The 15893-nt window shown below is 49.3% G+C and overlaps 1 protein-coding gene across 5 annotated transcripts in view; it reads left to right on the top strand.

The window, feature by feature from the left end:
- The window catches only part of EIF4G3 (eukaryotic translation initiation factor 4 gamma 3), a 147377-nt gene that overhangs the window by 104702 nt on the left and 26782 nt on the right, over positions 1–15893 (top strand). For all 5 annotated transcript variants that reach the window (XM_066563785.1, XM_066563783.1, XM_066563784.1 and 2 more), the window contains 6 exons: positions 3043–3131; positions 4702–4951; positions 7963–8120; positions 9497–9622; positions 14425–14595; positions 15542–15739. In XM_066563785.1, the coding sequence (XP_066419882.1) occupies positions 3043–3131; positions 4702–4951; positions 7963–8120; positions 9497–9622; positions 14425–14595; positions 15542–15739 (992 nt within the window). The remainder of the gene's footprint in view (positions 1–3042; positions 3132–4701; positions 4952–7962; positions 8121–9496; positions 9623–14424; positions 14596–15541; positions 15740–15893) is intronic.

Here is a 15893-nt window from a genome sequence, read left to right as displayed (position 1 = left end):
GGGAATGAGACCTTCATCCCCTCCTCCCTGAGCTGCTGGGGCAGCACTGCCAAGGCTCCTGGGTGGATCCCATATTTTGCCCTGGAGGTGGCAGCTTTTTGGGGATGAGCAAAGGGCTTGGCCTGTTCCTGCAGAGTTTTACAGGACACAGCTTCTGTCCAACAGTCAGGGAAACCAGACTTGGATTTTTTTGCTCTGTCAAGCTCTGTGGCAAGAAAGAAAATACATTCAGACCCTTAAACATCTTTGTGCTGCAGCAGTTCTTTTTTTACAGCTCCACAAAAGGACTTTGGCAGTGTTGGCAGGGAGAGGCTGGAGCTGAGTTAATCCTGGGGGGATCCAGGGGAGCCTCTGTTCCTCCTTTTCCACTGGCATCGAGGTCTCTACCACATTTCCAAGGTCAGGGGATTCTGCTGGAGCACTGGCAGTGGTGTCCTGGGTAGTCTGGAATTAAGGGTTTGCTGCTCCTTCCAGTCCTAAAGTAAATCTGTGTTGTCACTCCTGTTATCTCCCTTGGCTTTGGAAGTTGGGATAAGAGCTCAGAGTGTTGGTTGGCTTTCTGGTGTCCCTTCTTCAAAGGAATGAAATGAGCTGAAAACAAGGTCTGGGAGTGTGAACAGTGGCAAAAATGAACCTGCATTTGGGCAGGAGTTAAAGTATTGGAGAGGACATGAAGTTGCTCGGCTTGGGGACAGGAGAATGGAAAAGAAGACCAGAAGTGTCTGGAGCTGAACCTTTCCAAGAGCCAAACGGGACACATTACTTTGTATTTCCCTACAGCCTCCCAGATGAAACTCCATCTTCAGATGAAGAGCACCATTGTCCTGTTGGATCTGGGGTTTGGGGAGGTTGGCACCCAAACTCACATCAGTGCAAATTCTCCTTTGAGCTCCTGCAGCAGAAATGTGAACTTGACAGAAAAAACAAAAACAAAAGAAATCTGGTGTCTGCTATTTTAAGAGGGGGGAAGACTGAGCAGTGTCTCCAGAGATCTCTGGAGATCCACCCCAGGCAGCTCCACACACGGATGGGGGCTGGAACCCCCGGGCTGATGGAAGTCATGGGATTTAAGGCAAGACTCATTCAGGAGGCTTGGCAGGATTGCAGCCTCTACTGAGCTGACTTTTGCCAAAAAAAGGTGGAAAAAATGTGTACTTGAGCAGCAGTAATGTTCACATCCTGACAGCTGAGGAAGGAAACACCCCGGACCTTTGCCAGCCCTAAATCCGTGACCCCGGAGTTTAATTCTGTGTGGTTAAAAATGAAATGTTATTTTACACCGTGGATGGTTTCCATGGTTTGAGTTTGAGGGCAGTGGAATTCTGACAGATGAAAAACTTTGGGATTGATCAGTTAAATAACTTGGCTCTGGCAAAATTGAGGTTGTTGCTTTGCAGGCCTAATCCCTTCTTGGAGAAACCCCTGGGAGCGTGCGAGTGACATCAGCAAACAAGGCTGGAAACAGCCCTTGGAAAAGGGCTCAGCTTTCACTGAATTTTTAGCAGATTTTGTGATGGAGGGAACTGGGGAAGCCTGTCTTAGATCTGAGCTTTGCTGAATTCCAGAAATTACCACGTGCATGGACACTGATCATCCCCAGCCTTGGTAATTGGGCTGTTCTGCCAAGGGAGCTGCCTGGAGCAGCAGTAAAGGCTGATCCCTGCTGGGGGAGACAAAGCTGTGTTGCAGTCTGGGCCTGCTTGGCCCTTCCTCTCCCCTCCTTTGAGCCCCAGGAAATTCAGGATTCGTGCTGGGGCTCTGCCTTGCCCTTAGAGCCTCTCCATAGGGAGACACAATGGATGGGATGGGCAGGACCTGGAGCTTGGGAGATCTGGGTGATTTTTCCAGCTGTTGGTTCTGTGAACAAGGAGATGATGTTTCAATACTTAAATAAGACTTTCTTTTTTTAAATGACTTTGCTTTTGGGGTGTTCAGCCTGAAGGTAAAACTCTTCCATCAGCACTGGTAGCTCCTGTTGCTCTTTGGGTGAGGCCAGGATGTGGAGATTCCCCTGGGAATCTGCAGGTTCATGGTCACCCTCCAAACAGGGAAACACCCTGGAGAAGCCACAGAAACTCCTGTGTATTCTTTGGGGCAGGGGAATGCAGCAAATCCCATTTGCTCCACGCCCTCAGGAACAGAGCTGGCTGTTACTGACTCTCCTAATTTATGGTGAAGAACCTTTCAAAATTCTGGTTTATTGTGATAAAGGAAGTGCACTCTGGGTTTTTCCACATATCTGCTGGAAACCAAAAGCCAGAGCTGGAAATCTGTTTGCAGTAATCTTCAGTCACGAAATCAATCCCATTTACACTCTGTTAACTGGGCATGTGTGCCTAGGATCCGAATTGAAGCTGGGAGCATTTGCCACAAATTAGGAGCAGATTAGATTAATGGGTTTGTCTCCTCTTAATATATTGTGTGGTTTCTTCTACCCTTTAGGGGGAAAACACGATTGGAGTGAATCAGTGCTGATCTTGGGAATACTCTGTGGTGTTTCCTTTGACTCAGTTGGCCAGGGAGATCATTAATGCTGGAATTACAACCTGCTTTTAAATTGAAATATAAATCCAGCTCAGAGCAGTGCTGCAGGATTGAAGGAGTTTTCCTTTTGGATGAGATACTGGAAATTTGGGCTTGCTTATGGTTAATATTATAATGATAATAATTCTTGAGAAAAATATGTTGAGAACAACCTTCTCTCCCAGCCAGCACCTGGTCTTTCCAAAATCTTGGCTTCCTGGAGGTTTTTTTCCCTGCATGATCCTTGTCCTGTTGGCAGTGACCTCCTTGCTACCCCAAGTGCCATTTGGAGCTTGAATGAACCACTTGTAGAATAATTCCTGTGTTTTCATGCCATTCTAATGATTGTTATTGCTGCATTGAAAGCCAAAGTGGTTGAATCAAGCTGAATCCTCCACAAGGCTGAGCTGCTTTGTTGTCCTGTGCCTCAGAGCAGCCCCTGAGAGGGAAGCTCATCCCCCCCAGCCCCATCAGCCCCGTGTCACTCAGGGCTGTAACAGATGCACGTTTCCATTGCAGCCCAAACCGCTGTAACTGCACCAAAGACCTGGAAGAAACCAAAAGAGCGAACCCAAGGCGCTGAGGAGGTGACAGAGGCAGAAACAGAGGTGAGAGGGAGCCAAAGTCCTGCTCTACCCAAATTTAAAGGTGTTGTTCCTCTCTGGAAATTATACTTTAGAGACACTTCTTCCTCATTGTCTCACAGGATTCAGGGCAGTTTTGGGGAGGAATTCTGATATTCCTCAGCATCCTTTAGGTAACAGGTGTCAGACTGCTCCCTTTTAAACTCTTCAGTTTTTGTTGGGTTTGCCTAATTTAATGACTAATACAGTCCTGGAATCACAGACTGGTTTGGGTTGGAAGGGCCCTTAAAGACTCCTCTCATTCCAACCCCTGCCATGGCAAGGAACACCTTCCACTAAAAGGTTCCACTAAACTTCCAGCAGCCTCCCAGCACTGAGGAACCCCTTTCAGTGAAGGGTGAGGGAAAAGTGGGTTTGGATCCCTCAGCACTGCCCCATTTTGGTCCCAGGTCACCATCCTGACATTTGGCAGGGTATTCTGCACAGGGATATCATGGCCAAGGATAGTTTTCCTGATGACCAACTGATGGAGAAGCTGACAAGGGAAAATGCTGAAGTTTTCAGGCAAAACCACCTCTAGAGTGATTAGATGAGTAAAGAAACCTCCCTGGCTGCTGTTCTGGTAGGGATATTGCAGCAGGGGGCTGTGCTTAATATCCTGGGTCAGTATGGGGTTAGAATCAATCAGAAAAGGAGCAAGAGAGTAAAAATGTGGAAGTTCAGGCTGCCCAGTGTGTGGATAAAAGCTGAGGTTGGCCAGATGTGGTGCAGAGCAGGAGAGCAAAGGGGCTGCAGCAGCAGCTTCATCCTCCACACTTTCCTCATCCTCCCCTGGAGGAGTCGGTGTCTCCTGCAGCACCCGGCAGTTCCACTGGGGAATTCTTCAGAGAATTCCCTTGAAACATCTGCAAGAAACGTTCTAGGATGTGGTGCAGTCAGGTAGGGAGGCACAGGATCAGGAGCCTCCTCCAGAGCATCCTCAGTGAAGTTTCTCCTTTGTTCAGTGCTGAGAGGGGCTGGGATTTCTCCCGGGAGAAGCGGTTCCGACGCCTCCTCGTCTGAATGCACAATCAGGCTGTGTCCTTGGAGAGCTCTAAAATTAACAGCCAGGGATACTATTAATGCTTTTCCCTGAAACTGAGATGCTGGCATTGTGGCTGCATCTCACACTGCCTTCCTTAGTGGCATCTGCTCCAGTTGGCAGCAGGCATTTAAAGGAAGAATCCCCCAAAACAAGCACCACGTGCCCTTTACCACCCCTTTCTCATGGCTGGTAGGAGAAGAGGAAAGCAGAGTTGTGTTTCCAGGCTGGGATTGCTCATGGCTTAACAGTTCCCTCAGTCCAATCCCGTGGGGATTTCATGGGCAATGCTGAGTCTCTCCAGTTGCACCATTAATTATCAGTGGCTTATCCATGGGAATGAGCTGATAAATCACCCAGTGGCTCAGTGTGCTGTTCCATATCCCTGTGTAAGATGCATTTGTATTCCTGCTGCTCCCAAAAATGCCATGTGAATCCATGAAGAGCCGTTCCACGTGCACTGAATTTGTCAGGGTGTTTCTAACAAAACCTCTCCTTCCATCCGTGCTCCAGCCGAAGGAGGAGGAGGAACCTTCAGGGGACAAAGTACTTGAATCCGACCAGGAGAAAACGAGCCATGGGCTTGAGGCAGAGAGGGAACCCCCAGAGCTCAAAGCAGTGAAAGCTGTGGAGGAGAACGGGGAGCAGGAGGCGGAGCCGGTGCGGAACGGAGCCGAGAGCGTCTCGGAGGGCGAGGGCACCGACGGCACCTCCGGCTGCACCGAGGCCTCCGGGGAGGGGCCCCTGTACCAGTACAAACCAGGTAGGTCCTGCTCCCTCTGCTTCTCTGCCTCCCCCTGTGAGGGCTGCTGCCACCCCCAGTGCCGTCCCTGTGGGTGCTCCCATGGGGCTGGAAGGGGATTTGGTGTGCACTGTGTCAGTTCTGCTGAGATCTGCAACCCAGCAGGCCCCGAGAGATCTTGTGGGGGACAAAAGGGTGTCCTGGTTTAGGGCAAATATGGGGAAAAGCCTCCAAAAGGGGGCCCCTCCACAAAGCAAACCCACACGGCCCCTCGCCCCAATCAGGTCAGGAAGGATTCCTGGGAGAGAAGTGGAAAGAACCTGTTTATTTAACAGGCAAAATATCCCCCAGCACACAAAATGAACAATACCAGATGACACCACTCTTTCACCACTCTGAAAAAAGATGACAACTTCAGAAAGTCTCTCCTGGGGGTGGTCACTCTGCTCTCAGTCCCTCCTGTGCTGGGGCAGCTGCTGCAGCCACAAGGTGCAAACTCTCGGTGTTCCCAGGTCCCAGTCTGGAGCAGGTTCGAGTAGGTCCAAAAAAGGGAAAGGAAAAACAGTCCAGGGAAAATTCAGATTGCTTAGCTAAACTAACTAATGAGCAGAAGCAAAAAGCAAGAGCAAAGCAGGAGCAAGAGCAGAGCAAAAAGCAAAAGCAGCACCCATGCACTGCCCTGTCTGTGTGTCCCACCAGCCGTGGGGGAGTGGCTGATAGCAAAACCAAACCAAAACATTGACTCTTCAGAGCCAGTCTTGAAGGCACAGACCATGATATCCAGCATGAACAGAACACAGAAATGGGGATACAAGCATCAGAACATCACCCTAGGACAAGGGGAAAATGGTTTTTGTCTTGCTGGTCATGGTCAAGAGAAGAGAAAATCACGAATTCCTTGAAATTTTTGTGCATTTGGATGCTGGCTACAGCACTGTGGAAATGACAGAGAGTTGATTCCTGTGTGATTGACAGCTGGAAACCATCCAAGAAATTTCACATAAACCAATATACTTCTGAAATAAGAGGTGGTTAAATAAGAAATGAAAGTGCTCATTGGGTCCTAAATACAAATGTATGTGTTCATAAAGATTTAATTTCCTGGCTAAACAATTGCATGGATCTTTGGATTTCTACAAAAGTAAGGAAAAGTTTGTGGTTTTGGATCCAGGCACTGCCCAGCTCAGTCCCATTGATTATTGATTAGGGTATAGGATATCTATAGAGCATTTTTGTTATTTATGAAGACCTAACCTTTTGGTTATTTATGAAGATTTTGTAATTTATAGATCTGAACCTCAGGTCTATAATCCACCTCATTTAAAGAGAACTTGAGACCAACTTCTCAGTTGCTCCTAATTTTTAAGCAATTTCTTAACTCAAGTGAAACTCCCTCCAAATAAAGTAGTCATTTTTTTAGGAGCCCGGAAATTAAAGATAAGAAGAAGAAGAAGAAGAAGAAGAAGGACCTGGAGAACCTGGTGGACAAGGAGCACCACCATTAAAGGACTCCAGTGCAGTGGTTATTTGTGCAGCACTTTGTTCTGACAAAGACCTCAATTGCTTTGGTTTTATTCATTCAGCACAGTCAAATTGTGAGGGGAAAACACAGAGGCCTCTTGATAGCTCATCACACTCAGGGTACCTGAGCAGTTCACTGGCCACTTCCTGAAGTTAATGCATAATTCATCAGCTGATGCAGTCAGAACAATCCCAGTTGTGTCCACGTGTCCTTTCACTCAGCTGGAAGGGTTGGATGGGTCTCTGGAAAAGCAGCATACATCAGACTTGTGCAGCAGTCCTCGATTTCAGCTCTGCCCTTCTGAGAAAGGGGAATTTCTGCCTTTGGAGGAGTTGTGTGTTTGATCCCTGTCTCTTCCTGCATGGGGGATCCTTCCTGTGATGCTGCCCAGCTGCTCTTCACATTAAAACAGCTCATTGAGAGCTTTCCAGAAGAAGGAAACCACACCTAAACTGCTTCTTGTTGAGTTGGAGCTTTTCCATGGTAAATGACAGGTACAGTGGGCTGGCCAGGAATTCCAGCCAGGATCCAGCCAAACCATTTCTGCACCCCTGTATCCTGAAGCTCTGCAGAAATAAAACTGCACAAAGAGCTAAAGTTTGCACTCACTTCTGTGTATTTTCATTCCCAGTTATTAAAACCCATCGTTGCAGGAAGTCCCTGCTTGTGGCCTGTGCAGGTGGTGAGATCCCAGAGATCCAAAGCCAGGGCTCAGGGAGTGAAATAAAGGAATAATAAATACCTGAAGGGCTGATGCATGCTGAGTAATGCAGTCTGGCATGAGGGAGATCCAAAGGCAGCATCTCATACAGATGTTTTCCTTCAGATAAAACATGTTTTCTTCCCTAATTTCAAACAAACTGTGTGGCCACTGCTGAAAATCCCATCTCTAAGCCACCAGAGACTGACTTTCCTTGTGCTAAAGTGGCTGGAGGTTTATGCTGTGATTTGCACCAGGCAGGGTCCTCCACACCCAAAAAGCCCCATATAAAACAGGTGGAAAGTTGTAATTCCCAGATCATGGTCTGTGGTTGTGGCTTCTCCTGTTTCTGCTTGTTATCTCCAGCATGGGTTGTTCACATTTCATGGTTTCATGGTTTCCCATTTTCAGAGGGTGTTTTTGTTCCATGCTCTGCTCTCCTTGACTTCATGTTTATGACTTCCTTTTACACCAGACAAACCCCTTTAACTTCTGCATTTTCACCCAGAAACAGGGAATTGTCCCCATTCTACCATATCCCACAAGAGAGCAGAAGTCAAAGTTACCTACATGGGTTAGAACTGGAATTAGTGCCCAGATCTGGGTGTGGTTGGACCTGGCTCTACACTCCCTGTTGTTCACATCCCTTTAATGTTACGTGTGTTGCCCTCCTCTCTCCCTTCAAAATCAAATTAAATTGAAATGTCCCAGGCTGGTGCAGCAGCCTCATCCCTTTGGATTTACCAGGACCACATCTGGGTGAGCAGGGGGTTTGTTTCCTGTGACTCTCAGGGATTTCTCTCCCTATAGAGCAGTGGAAGCCCCTGGACCCAGAGGGGAAGAAGCAATACGACCGGGAGTTCCTGCTGGACATCCAGTTCATGCCTGCCTGCATCCAGAAGCCCGAGGGGCTGCCTCCCATCAGCGACGTGGTGCTCGACAAGGTGAGAGGAGAGCCCATAAAACAGGTATGTCACCCTGGTTTTTTAAGATTTTCTATACCTTCTGATATTGACATTCTTGTAGTGAACTTTCTCACACACTTGCTGTAAATAACTCATTGTTTTGCATTCCTTTATGGAGGAAGAGAGAGTTGATAGGCTGTTGGTTTGACCAGTGGCATTGAAGAGGTGCCACTGTCATCCTCCAATCCACTGTCACTTTTGGAAAACTATAAATGTTAGAGTCAGAAAATAAACTGTCCCTTTTTTCCTTCACCTTGAGAACAGCAGTGAACTTGTGTTCTTTTGTGTCCTATAGCGACACAGGTATGGGTAGGGTTTTGATATAAATAAACATCCATAGTGCCTCATTCCTGATCCATTTCCATGCCAGGTTTTAGTGGAAAGTGGGAATAGTTGGTCTCATCACAAAATGCTACAGATAGAGGTGTTGGTGCCTGATGACTGTGTACAGATGATTAAAAACTGAAGCGTTTTTGATAGTCTTTATCTAGATTAAGTTATACTAGGATGTTATTAAAATTTAAAACTACCCAGCCATGAAGAGCTGAGGATCCAAGCAAGGCTGGATGGAGAGGCAGTGGCTTCTATTAGATCAATTAATTGATCTATTAGATCACTTAAAAAGCAGAGAGAAGCTTTTGGGCAAACTGGTTTTTGATCTGAAGCAGTTTCTTCACTATTTATAGCTGATCTACTAAAAGATCTTTAAGAACTCCATTCTTGGGCAGTTTTGGGATTTCTCTCCAGCCTCATCTCAGAGCTGATTGCTGGAGGTGTGGGCTTAGTGAAACACTTGGGATTTCTGAGTGCTGACACTGAGGCCTCGTTCTGCTCTCACTGAGAGCTGGAGAGTTCCTTGGCTTTGATGGAGCCACGACAGTCTCACTCTTGAAACTCAGGGACGTGGGTGTGCAGAAATATTTCCGCTCTGAGTTTCATACCCAGGCAAATTGTAAAATGCAGCTTTATTGCCAGAATTATTTCATCTACCTTCTACTTTCCCATGATTGTTTCTCACTGTTCTGTGTTTGAGCTTCCTGGGCTCAGTTGCCCATCCCTCATGTTGGCACAAAAGCCATTGCTTTGAGGGAAGGTGGCAGTTTCATGCTCCTGAACCAAGACAGGCCAGTGTTACTATGATTTTATCCTCCGTAATCCTTGTAGTATTTCTGAGCTCCACCTGTTTCTTCAATAGTCTCCTAAAGATATATTTTAAATTAAACACTTATTTTTATCACGAGTGTGGATGCCTAAAACTTGAGCGGTTTGTTAAAAGCTTTAATTTGACTGTTAAAAATGACTGTCCTGCATGAGCAGATGCTGTGTGTAGATTGCATGGGCTGAGCCTTCCCTGTCTGTGTGCTCTGCTCTCGGCACAGGTCAGTCAGCCCAAGCTGCCGCTGAGGACCCTGGACCCCCGGATCCTGCCACGAGGCCCCGACTTCACGCCAGCCTTTGCTGACTTTGGGAGGCAAGCCCCCGGGGGAAGAAACGCGTCTGGAAGTGTGAGTTTACCCCAACTTGCTCATTTAAATGCTGGCCCTAACATTGATTAAGTCCTTCCTCAGGCTTTTGGGCCTCTTCCAATGCGCCGGTGGTTTTGGTTTGGTCAGGGTGAATGCAGGGGTGATGTTTGCTTGGCTGACAAAATGTGGGGGAATTGGGAACGGTTGTGGATGTTTGTCATGGGGAGCTGTTGTTTGGGAAGGGTTCATCTCTTTCCTGTTTCCCTGTGTGAGAGGTGGAAGCGTTTCCACACCAGGACCCGGCAGTCGCGTGCGCGGTCGCGCATTCGTCGTACAACAGACCCGGCGTCAGCGTGTCAGCCTGGGGGCTGTGCTGCAAAACACACCCACAGGGCAAAGGGATTTTACTAACAAACAAAATACAGCCAGCACCTGTGTGTTCCTGCTTTCTCTGTGCTTCCACGTGTTGCTTTGGTCACTTCATTCCTTGTTTTTCCACTTTTCCGCTGCTTTTCTCTCATTTGCCCTTCTTCTCCCTGTGTCTGGCTTTGCCCACCCTCTGAAATCCCTCTGTGAATTCTTCACTCATGCCTCTGCCATGTCTTTTCCTGGGGCACAGGTGCCCCCAGCACGCGCTGCCCCGTCAGTGCCACTGAAGGAGGACGCTGCCACCGTTAGGGGCAATCACTGATTTTCAGCTGTTGAGCAGCTTCTGCTGTGTCCATCTGGATGTGTCTAACGACACAGCCATCGTGGAGCTTTCAAATCTGCTGGTTCCAGAAGAGTTCCCTGAATCACCCCAACTTCCAAGTGTGCAGGTTTCCAGGAGTCAAACCCAGCGATTTTGGGTCAATGTAATAGTTCTGCTTTGGGAGCAGCCTCGTGGCCGGTGCCTCAGTTCCAGGGTGCACCCCTGTGTCCTGGAGTTGCCTGGTGCCACAGTTTCTCTTGGAGCACCAGCTGGTCCACAGAACCCGGCAAGGTCGCCGGCGTTTGCCGCGTTGGGCTGCCCTGTGGTGCCTCCCTCCTCTCCCGTCAGCGCTGAGTGTCCCGAGCCCTGCGGCGCCCGGGTAACGCCGCTGTCGCTCTTTGTCTCTCCGCAGGCCTGCAAAGTGCAGAGCACCCCTGGATTGCCCTCCCTGGCTCGGTGCGGGCCCCCATCATGCCCTCTCTTGGTCTCGCCTCACCCACCATTGAGGAACCTGCCGATAGGGGTAAGCCAAATCCCCCCCTCTCCCCCCAGACTTTGCACCTTTTTGTAGAGTTGCCTTTTTTCCCCAACACCCACCGTTGATAAAGAACGACTGGCAGAAAACTTTACAAAAAGGTGCAACCTTGTTTAAAAAAAACCGAAACAAGACTTGCGTTGTACCCCTCTAGGCAGTCTTCAGTGGTGGGTGGGACATCACCAGCTGAGGGCATGCTGGGACGTTGGCCCGAGCGGGATCCGCGAGGGTCTGCACTTTGCAGACCTGTGGAAAGGGGGAGAAAAGGTAAGTCCCGCTTACCCCGTTCATTTGGAGCATTCAGCACGTAACATACATCTTACATTTGCGCCTTTGCAGAGCAGAGCCTCTCCTTGCCTTATTCTGGAGGAGGGCTGGAAGGTGCCGTGGTTTAACCAGCCTGTCCTCGATGCCGGCGGTTGTAGGATCAGAGGGTTCTGAGCCCAGCAATGCCAGATGTCCCCTCTCGTGAGCATGGCCACCCCTGCGTGTGCGCTGCCTGTCCCCAGCCATCCCACCTCTGCACAGGCCATGCCATCAACCATCCATCCACTGCCTCTTCCTTGCCCCAGTAACGTGGAGCAGCTCAGCGCTAACCGCTTCCGGCACGTTGAGAGTCTTTTGTTTCGCTTCTTTGGCTTTTGTCTTTGTTTCCCTCTTTTTGCTTGACCGTGTTTTATGACTGTCTCTGCCACTAACCAGTGTTGTGTCGGACGGCAGCGGGGTGGAGGTGCACAGGACAGGATCCAGCTGGGAAGGCTCTTTGGTGTAGGCAGGGTTAGGTGAGCGTGGCAGGTGAGGAGATGCATGCTCGGAGATGTGGGGCTGGAGCAGACGGGTCTGTCCCTGCACAGGCTGCGTTGGCTTCGTCCTTCCTCAGAGGTGATGGAAACTGAAATCACCTCGGTTCTTGTTCCTGGAAGGAACAACCCCTCCCACCATCGAAGATCAATTTCACTGTCTGCATTCAGAGCCTCTTATAGAGGGAGAAGCACTTCCTTAATTCCTTCAATGGTTTCTAAAGTATTTTCATGACTTGTGGCCTGAGTGGGAGCACCAGGCCAGTCTATGCTGCTGTGAGTCTTTGGCTCCTCTGCAAGAGTCTTGTACCTTTGTCTTCCTGCTTTCCTTCCCCGTGTCTTCCTCTGGAAGAGAGATCATTCAGATTAATGCAGGAACACCTGGTACTTGTCCCATGCTCCAGAACCATCATTATTTACAGGAAGCCAGGCCTGAGCTCAGGCACCTCTTGAACTTGCTGTATAAATCTGGAGCCAAAAACCCCAGACCCCTAGACCATTTCTCTTAAAATTTAGATCCATCTATTATGTTATTGCATCTTCAAAAGATGCTTCTGTTCACTGATTGAAAACCTAATCACACAGTTTGAACTGAGTTTATTCACAGATATTAAAAACACACAGACTCAAAGAAAGTCGTCGTTGTGTTGATGCTTGAAAGATCTGGGCTCAAAGGCAGCTGGATGTGAGGAGGTGACAGGTGACACACTGGTGCTCTGTGCATCCCTCAGTTTGCCAAGGGAGTCTCCTCCCTCAGTGGTGGGTGGGTGTTTGCTGAAAAGGAACATTTGCATGGACCCGTGCCCGAGGCAGTGCTGGCCTCTGCGACTGCGTCCCCGTGTGTCACAGCCTGCTGTGTCTGGGGGTCCTCCTTGGGCAGGACATGGGGTGGCTGCAGATCACCTCTCCTTGGCTTTGCCCCTGTTCTGGAGGGATGAGCTCAAAGGTTTGGGGTTTCAGGGCACACTGCAGCCTGGCTCTGATTACAGAGCTGTCTGTGGGCAGGAGGTGTGTGCTGAGCTCTGGCACACGTGGCTGCGCCCAGCCAGTTTCTGTGACATCCTTGTCTGGTCTTCCAGCTGGAGGGAAGTCTCTTCTCTCCCCGTGGGCAGCGTGGTCAGAGCCTGGGCAGCAGAGCTGTGTAACACCAGAGCTGCTGTGTGAAGGCAGAGCTGCTGTCAGGCCTTGCTGAGCAGGTCACTGCTCAGGGTGGGAGCAGAGAGGGGACACAGGGAGGGATCAGTGTCTGCTTTAGGAAGGTGTCTGACACACAGGACTCCTGAAGGCTCCCTGTTCCACTGCTGACTCCTCAGGAGTGATCAGCTGGTGTGGTTGTGCTACAAGTGGTTGGACTTGATGATCTTGGAGATCTTTTCCAAGATAAATGATTTTGTGATTACAGCATTCATGGGGCTTGTGCCCCGTTTGAATAATCTGCTGGGCTATTTCTGTGCGCGGCAGGGGATGTGAACAGGGGTCTTTGTAAGTTGAGGGGAGCCCAGTGACACCCTGGCCCTTGGAGGCCTCTCCCAGGCACCACAGGGAGCAGGTCACTCCTCAGGGTGAGGTCATTGTCCTCTGACAACATCTTCCTCTGCTGCTGTTATCCCCAACAGAGCTCCAGCACTGCTGGTGATCCTGCTCATTTGCACACATTTACCTTGTCAAAGGCAAGTGGTTCAACTCCCTCCTGCCTTTAAGAAGAATTTTGCCTTTCAGTAACCACAAATCCAGATTTGTGGCTTATGTATGACATAAGAGGCACCAGCCAAGAGCTCTTTCCTCCTATTCATTGAAGCTCTTCAAGTAACTGCAGTGGCCTTTTTGATGCTCGTTGAATCCATTTGTTGAACAAAGCAGTCTTTGAAATTGCCCATCTTCCATGAGTGGCTGCTGAGCAGATTAATTACTGTTGTGGGAAGTACCAGGTTTGATAATGGAGTTTTGCTGCTTTAATTTGTACCTTGAGGTTGGCATTTGTGATAAATGAGTTCAGAAATGTGAAAGAGCATGGGGGAAGAGCAACCTCCCAATAGCACCTGGTACCTTTAGTCCTTAATCAGATGATGGAAAGGAGGTTTGGGGGTGTCTTGTGCCCTACCACTTGTACATGTGGTGAAAAACTGCCCAGCTGTGGCAGGTTTTGTGCCTGTTCAGGAGGAGCATCACATTACACAGGATTGCAGAGGTGCTTAGGCAGCTCCAGAGCACCCTGATTCCCTTTCTTCTGTGAAACCACCCAGAGACAAACCCAGAGTTTGTCCCACCTCTGTTAGGATCCATATTTTTCAAGTGCAGGAGCTGCAGTGATACTCCTTCACTGTGTTTTACGTAATTCCCATCTCAAAATGGCTTTGTTGGAAGCAATCTCCAGTAAAACAACATTTCTGGCAGAGCTGCCAGTTTATCATTGTCTAAGTGCTTGGGATGGCATGTCTGAACTACATCTGTAATCTGAATTCTTCCACACCTCGCTGTGATGCCTCAGTTATGGAGTTTCTGATCCCAAGAGGCACTTTTGGCCAGTTGGGGTCAGTTCTGCCCCCTGTAGCAGCACCCAGAGCGCCGCTGGGTTGTGTAGGTTGTGTAGGCAGAGTCAAACCCCATCTCTGTTGGGAAGAGCTGCCCAGAGGAATGTGTTGGGTGTCTCCACGTTCCCTGTGAGCAGCCTGGAGCAGTGCTGGGTCAGAGGGACTCCTGGTGTCCCAGCAGGACGTGCTGGTGGTTCAGCAGTGCCGTCAGTGGGTGTTGGTGTTTGCCCTGGCTGTGTTACCCAGCCTAAAGTGGGATATAACAAGGAATGTTTTTGTCCTAGTTGTTGAATGTTGGACCGAGGAGATCTCAGCCTGGCCAGAGGAGGGAGCCCAGGAAGATCATCACTGTGTGTGTGAAGGAGGATGTGCACCTGAAGAAGGCAGAGAATGCCTGGAAGCCGAGCCTGAAGAGGGAAAACCAAACTGAGGACCCAGAAAATGTCAAAACCCAGGTGAGAGCATAAACAGGTCTGAGGGTGCAGCAGCTGCCCCAGGTAATGGGAATTTGGCTTCCCTCTTGTATCAGACAGTGAAAAAGGGCAATGCATTCCAGTTGGAATCCCAGTTTTCCCCTACCTTGATGGTAATTTTTGTATGTTTATTCTTGACCTGGTGTTTAAATGCCAGTCCTGTGTATTAAGCAGAGAACACCAGACAAGCTCCTGTCTCTCTTGCAGGATTGCTTTCCTACTGCTGTTTTACTGGAATGTTTCTGTCTCCCTTCTAAAGCAAAGAGCATTACATTCCCAGATCACATTTCTTCCCTGAATCCTCAGCAAGACTGAGGTTCCTCTGTGAAATCCCTCAGCTGGTCCTGCCCAGCCCAACAGTGCTGTCTGGAGCTGCCTCTGTCCTTCTCCACCTCCTCTCCTCCACGGGGCACTTGCCCTGGGAGGAGGTGTTTGTCTGGTGGTCAAGCTTGTAATTTGTAGGATAAGGTGGAATGGTCTTGAAGGACACTGGAATTCTGTTCTTGGAGCTCATGGTGGCATTGTTGACCTCATTATCATCCTGGACAGGAAAAAATAAAGTACCTTAAAGTGATTTATAGGAGAGGTTGATTACATCTGGCTGAAGGAGACAGAGACCACTCCCTGTTAATTTATATCTCATGGATTAAACTGATATAAAGAAGAGTATTTCTGACAGGAGGGGCTTTGTGCCTCTGTTGCACTCAACAAAAGCACTTGGGTGTTCCCAGAGCTCCTGCCCTATAGTCTTGGTCTTTGGTAGCCAAGTGAGGACTGGGTTGGGCTGTGCAGAAACCTGTGGTGTGTCACTCAGCTTCCCAGACATTCCTACAGGATGTCTCCATTCCCCTGTGGGAAGCATCCTGGCTCATTCCTGAAGTCCACCTGCACCGCCTGTGCCTGAGCTTGCGGTGTTTGTGTCCCTCAGGAGCTGTTCCGCAAGGTACGAAGCATCTTGAACAAGCTGACACCCCAGATGTTCAACCAGCTGATGAAGCAGGTGACAGACCTGACGGTGGACACGGAGGAGAGGCTGAAGGGAGTCATTGACCTGGTTTTTGAGAAGGCCATCGACGAGCCCAGCTTCTCCGTGGCCTACGCCAACATGTGCCGCTGCCTGGTGACGGTAAGAGGTGACAGGAGCTGCCCTGGGCTCAGGGGCAGCCACAGAAACTGCAGAGAGCAAAGTGGGAGCTCCTGAGTGTGAGCAGGAATAATTAATGTGGAGTTTTTTGTTGGCCATGCCCAAGGCAGAGGGATTTGCTTGGAGCAGTTGTTGG

The sequence above is a fragment of the Molothrus aeneus genome, chromosome 21 (genome assembly GCF_037042795.1).
Source record: "Molothrus aeneus isolate 106 chromosome 21, BPBGC_Maene_1.0, whole genome shotgun sequence".
NCBI classification, from domain to species: Eukaryota; Metazoa; Chordata; class Aves; order Passeriformes; family Icteridae; genus Molothrus; species Molothrus aeneus.
The sequence above is the reverse complement of the archived record's forward strand: the minus strand, read 5'-3'. Positions and strand labels throughout refer to the sequence as shown.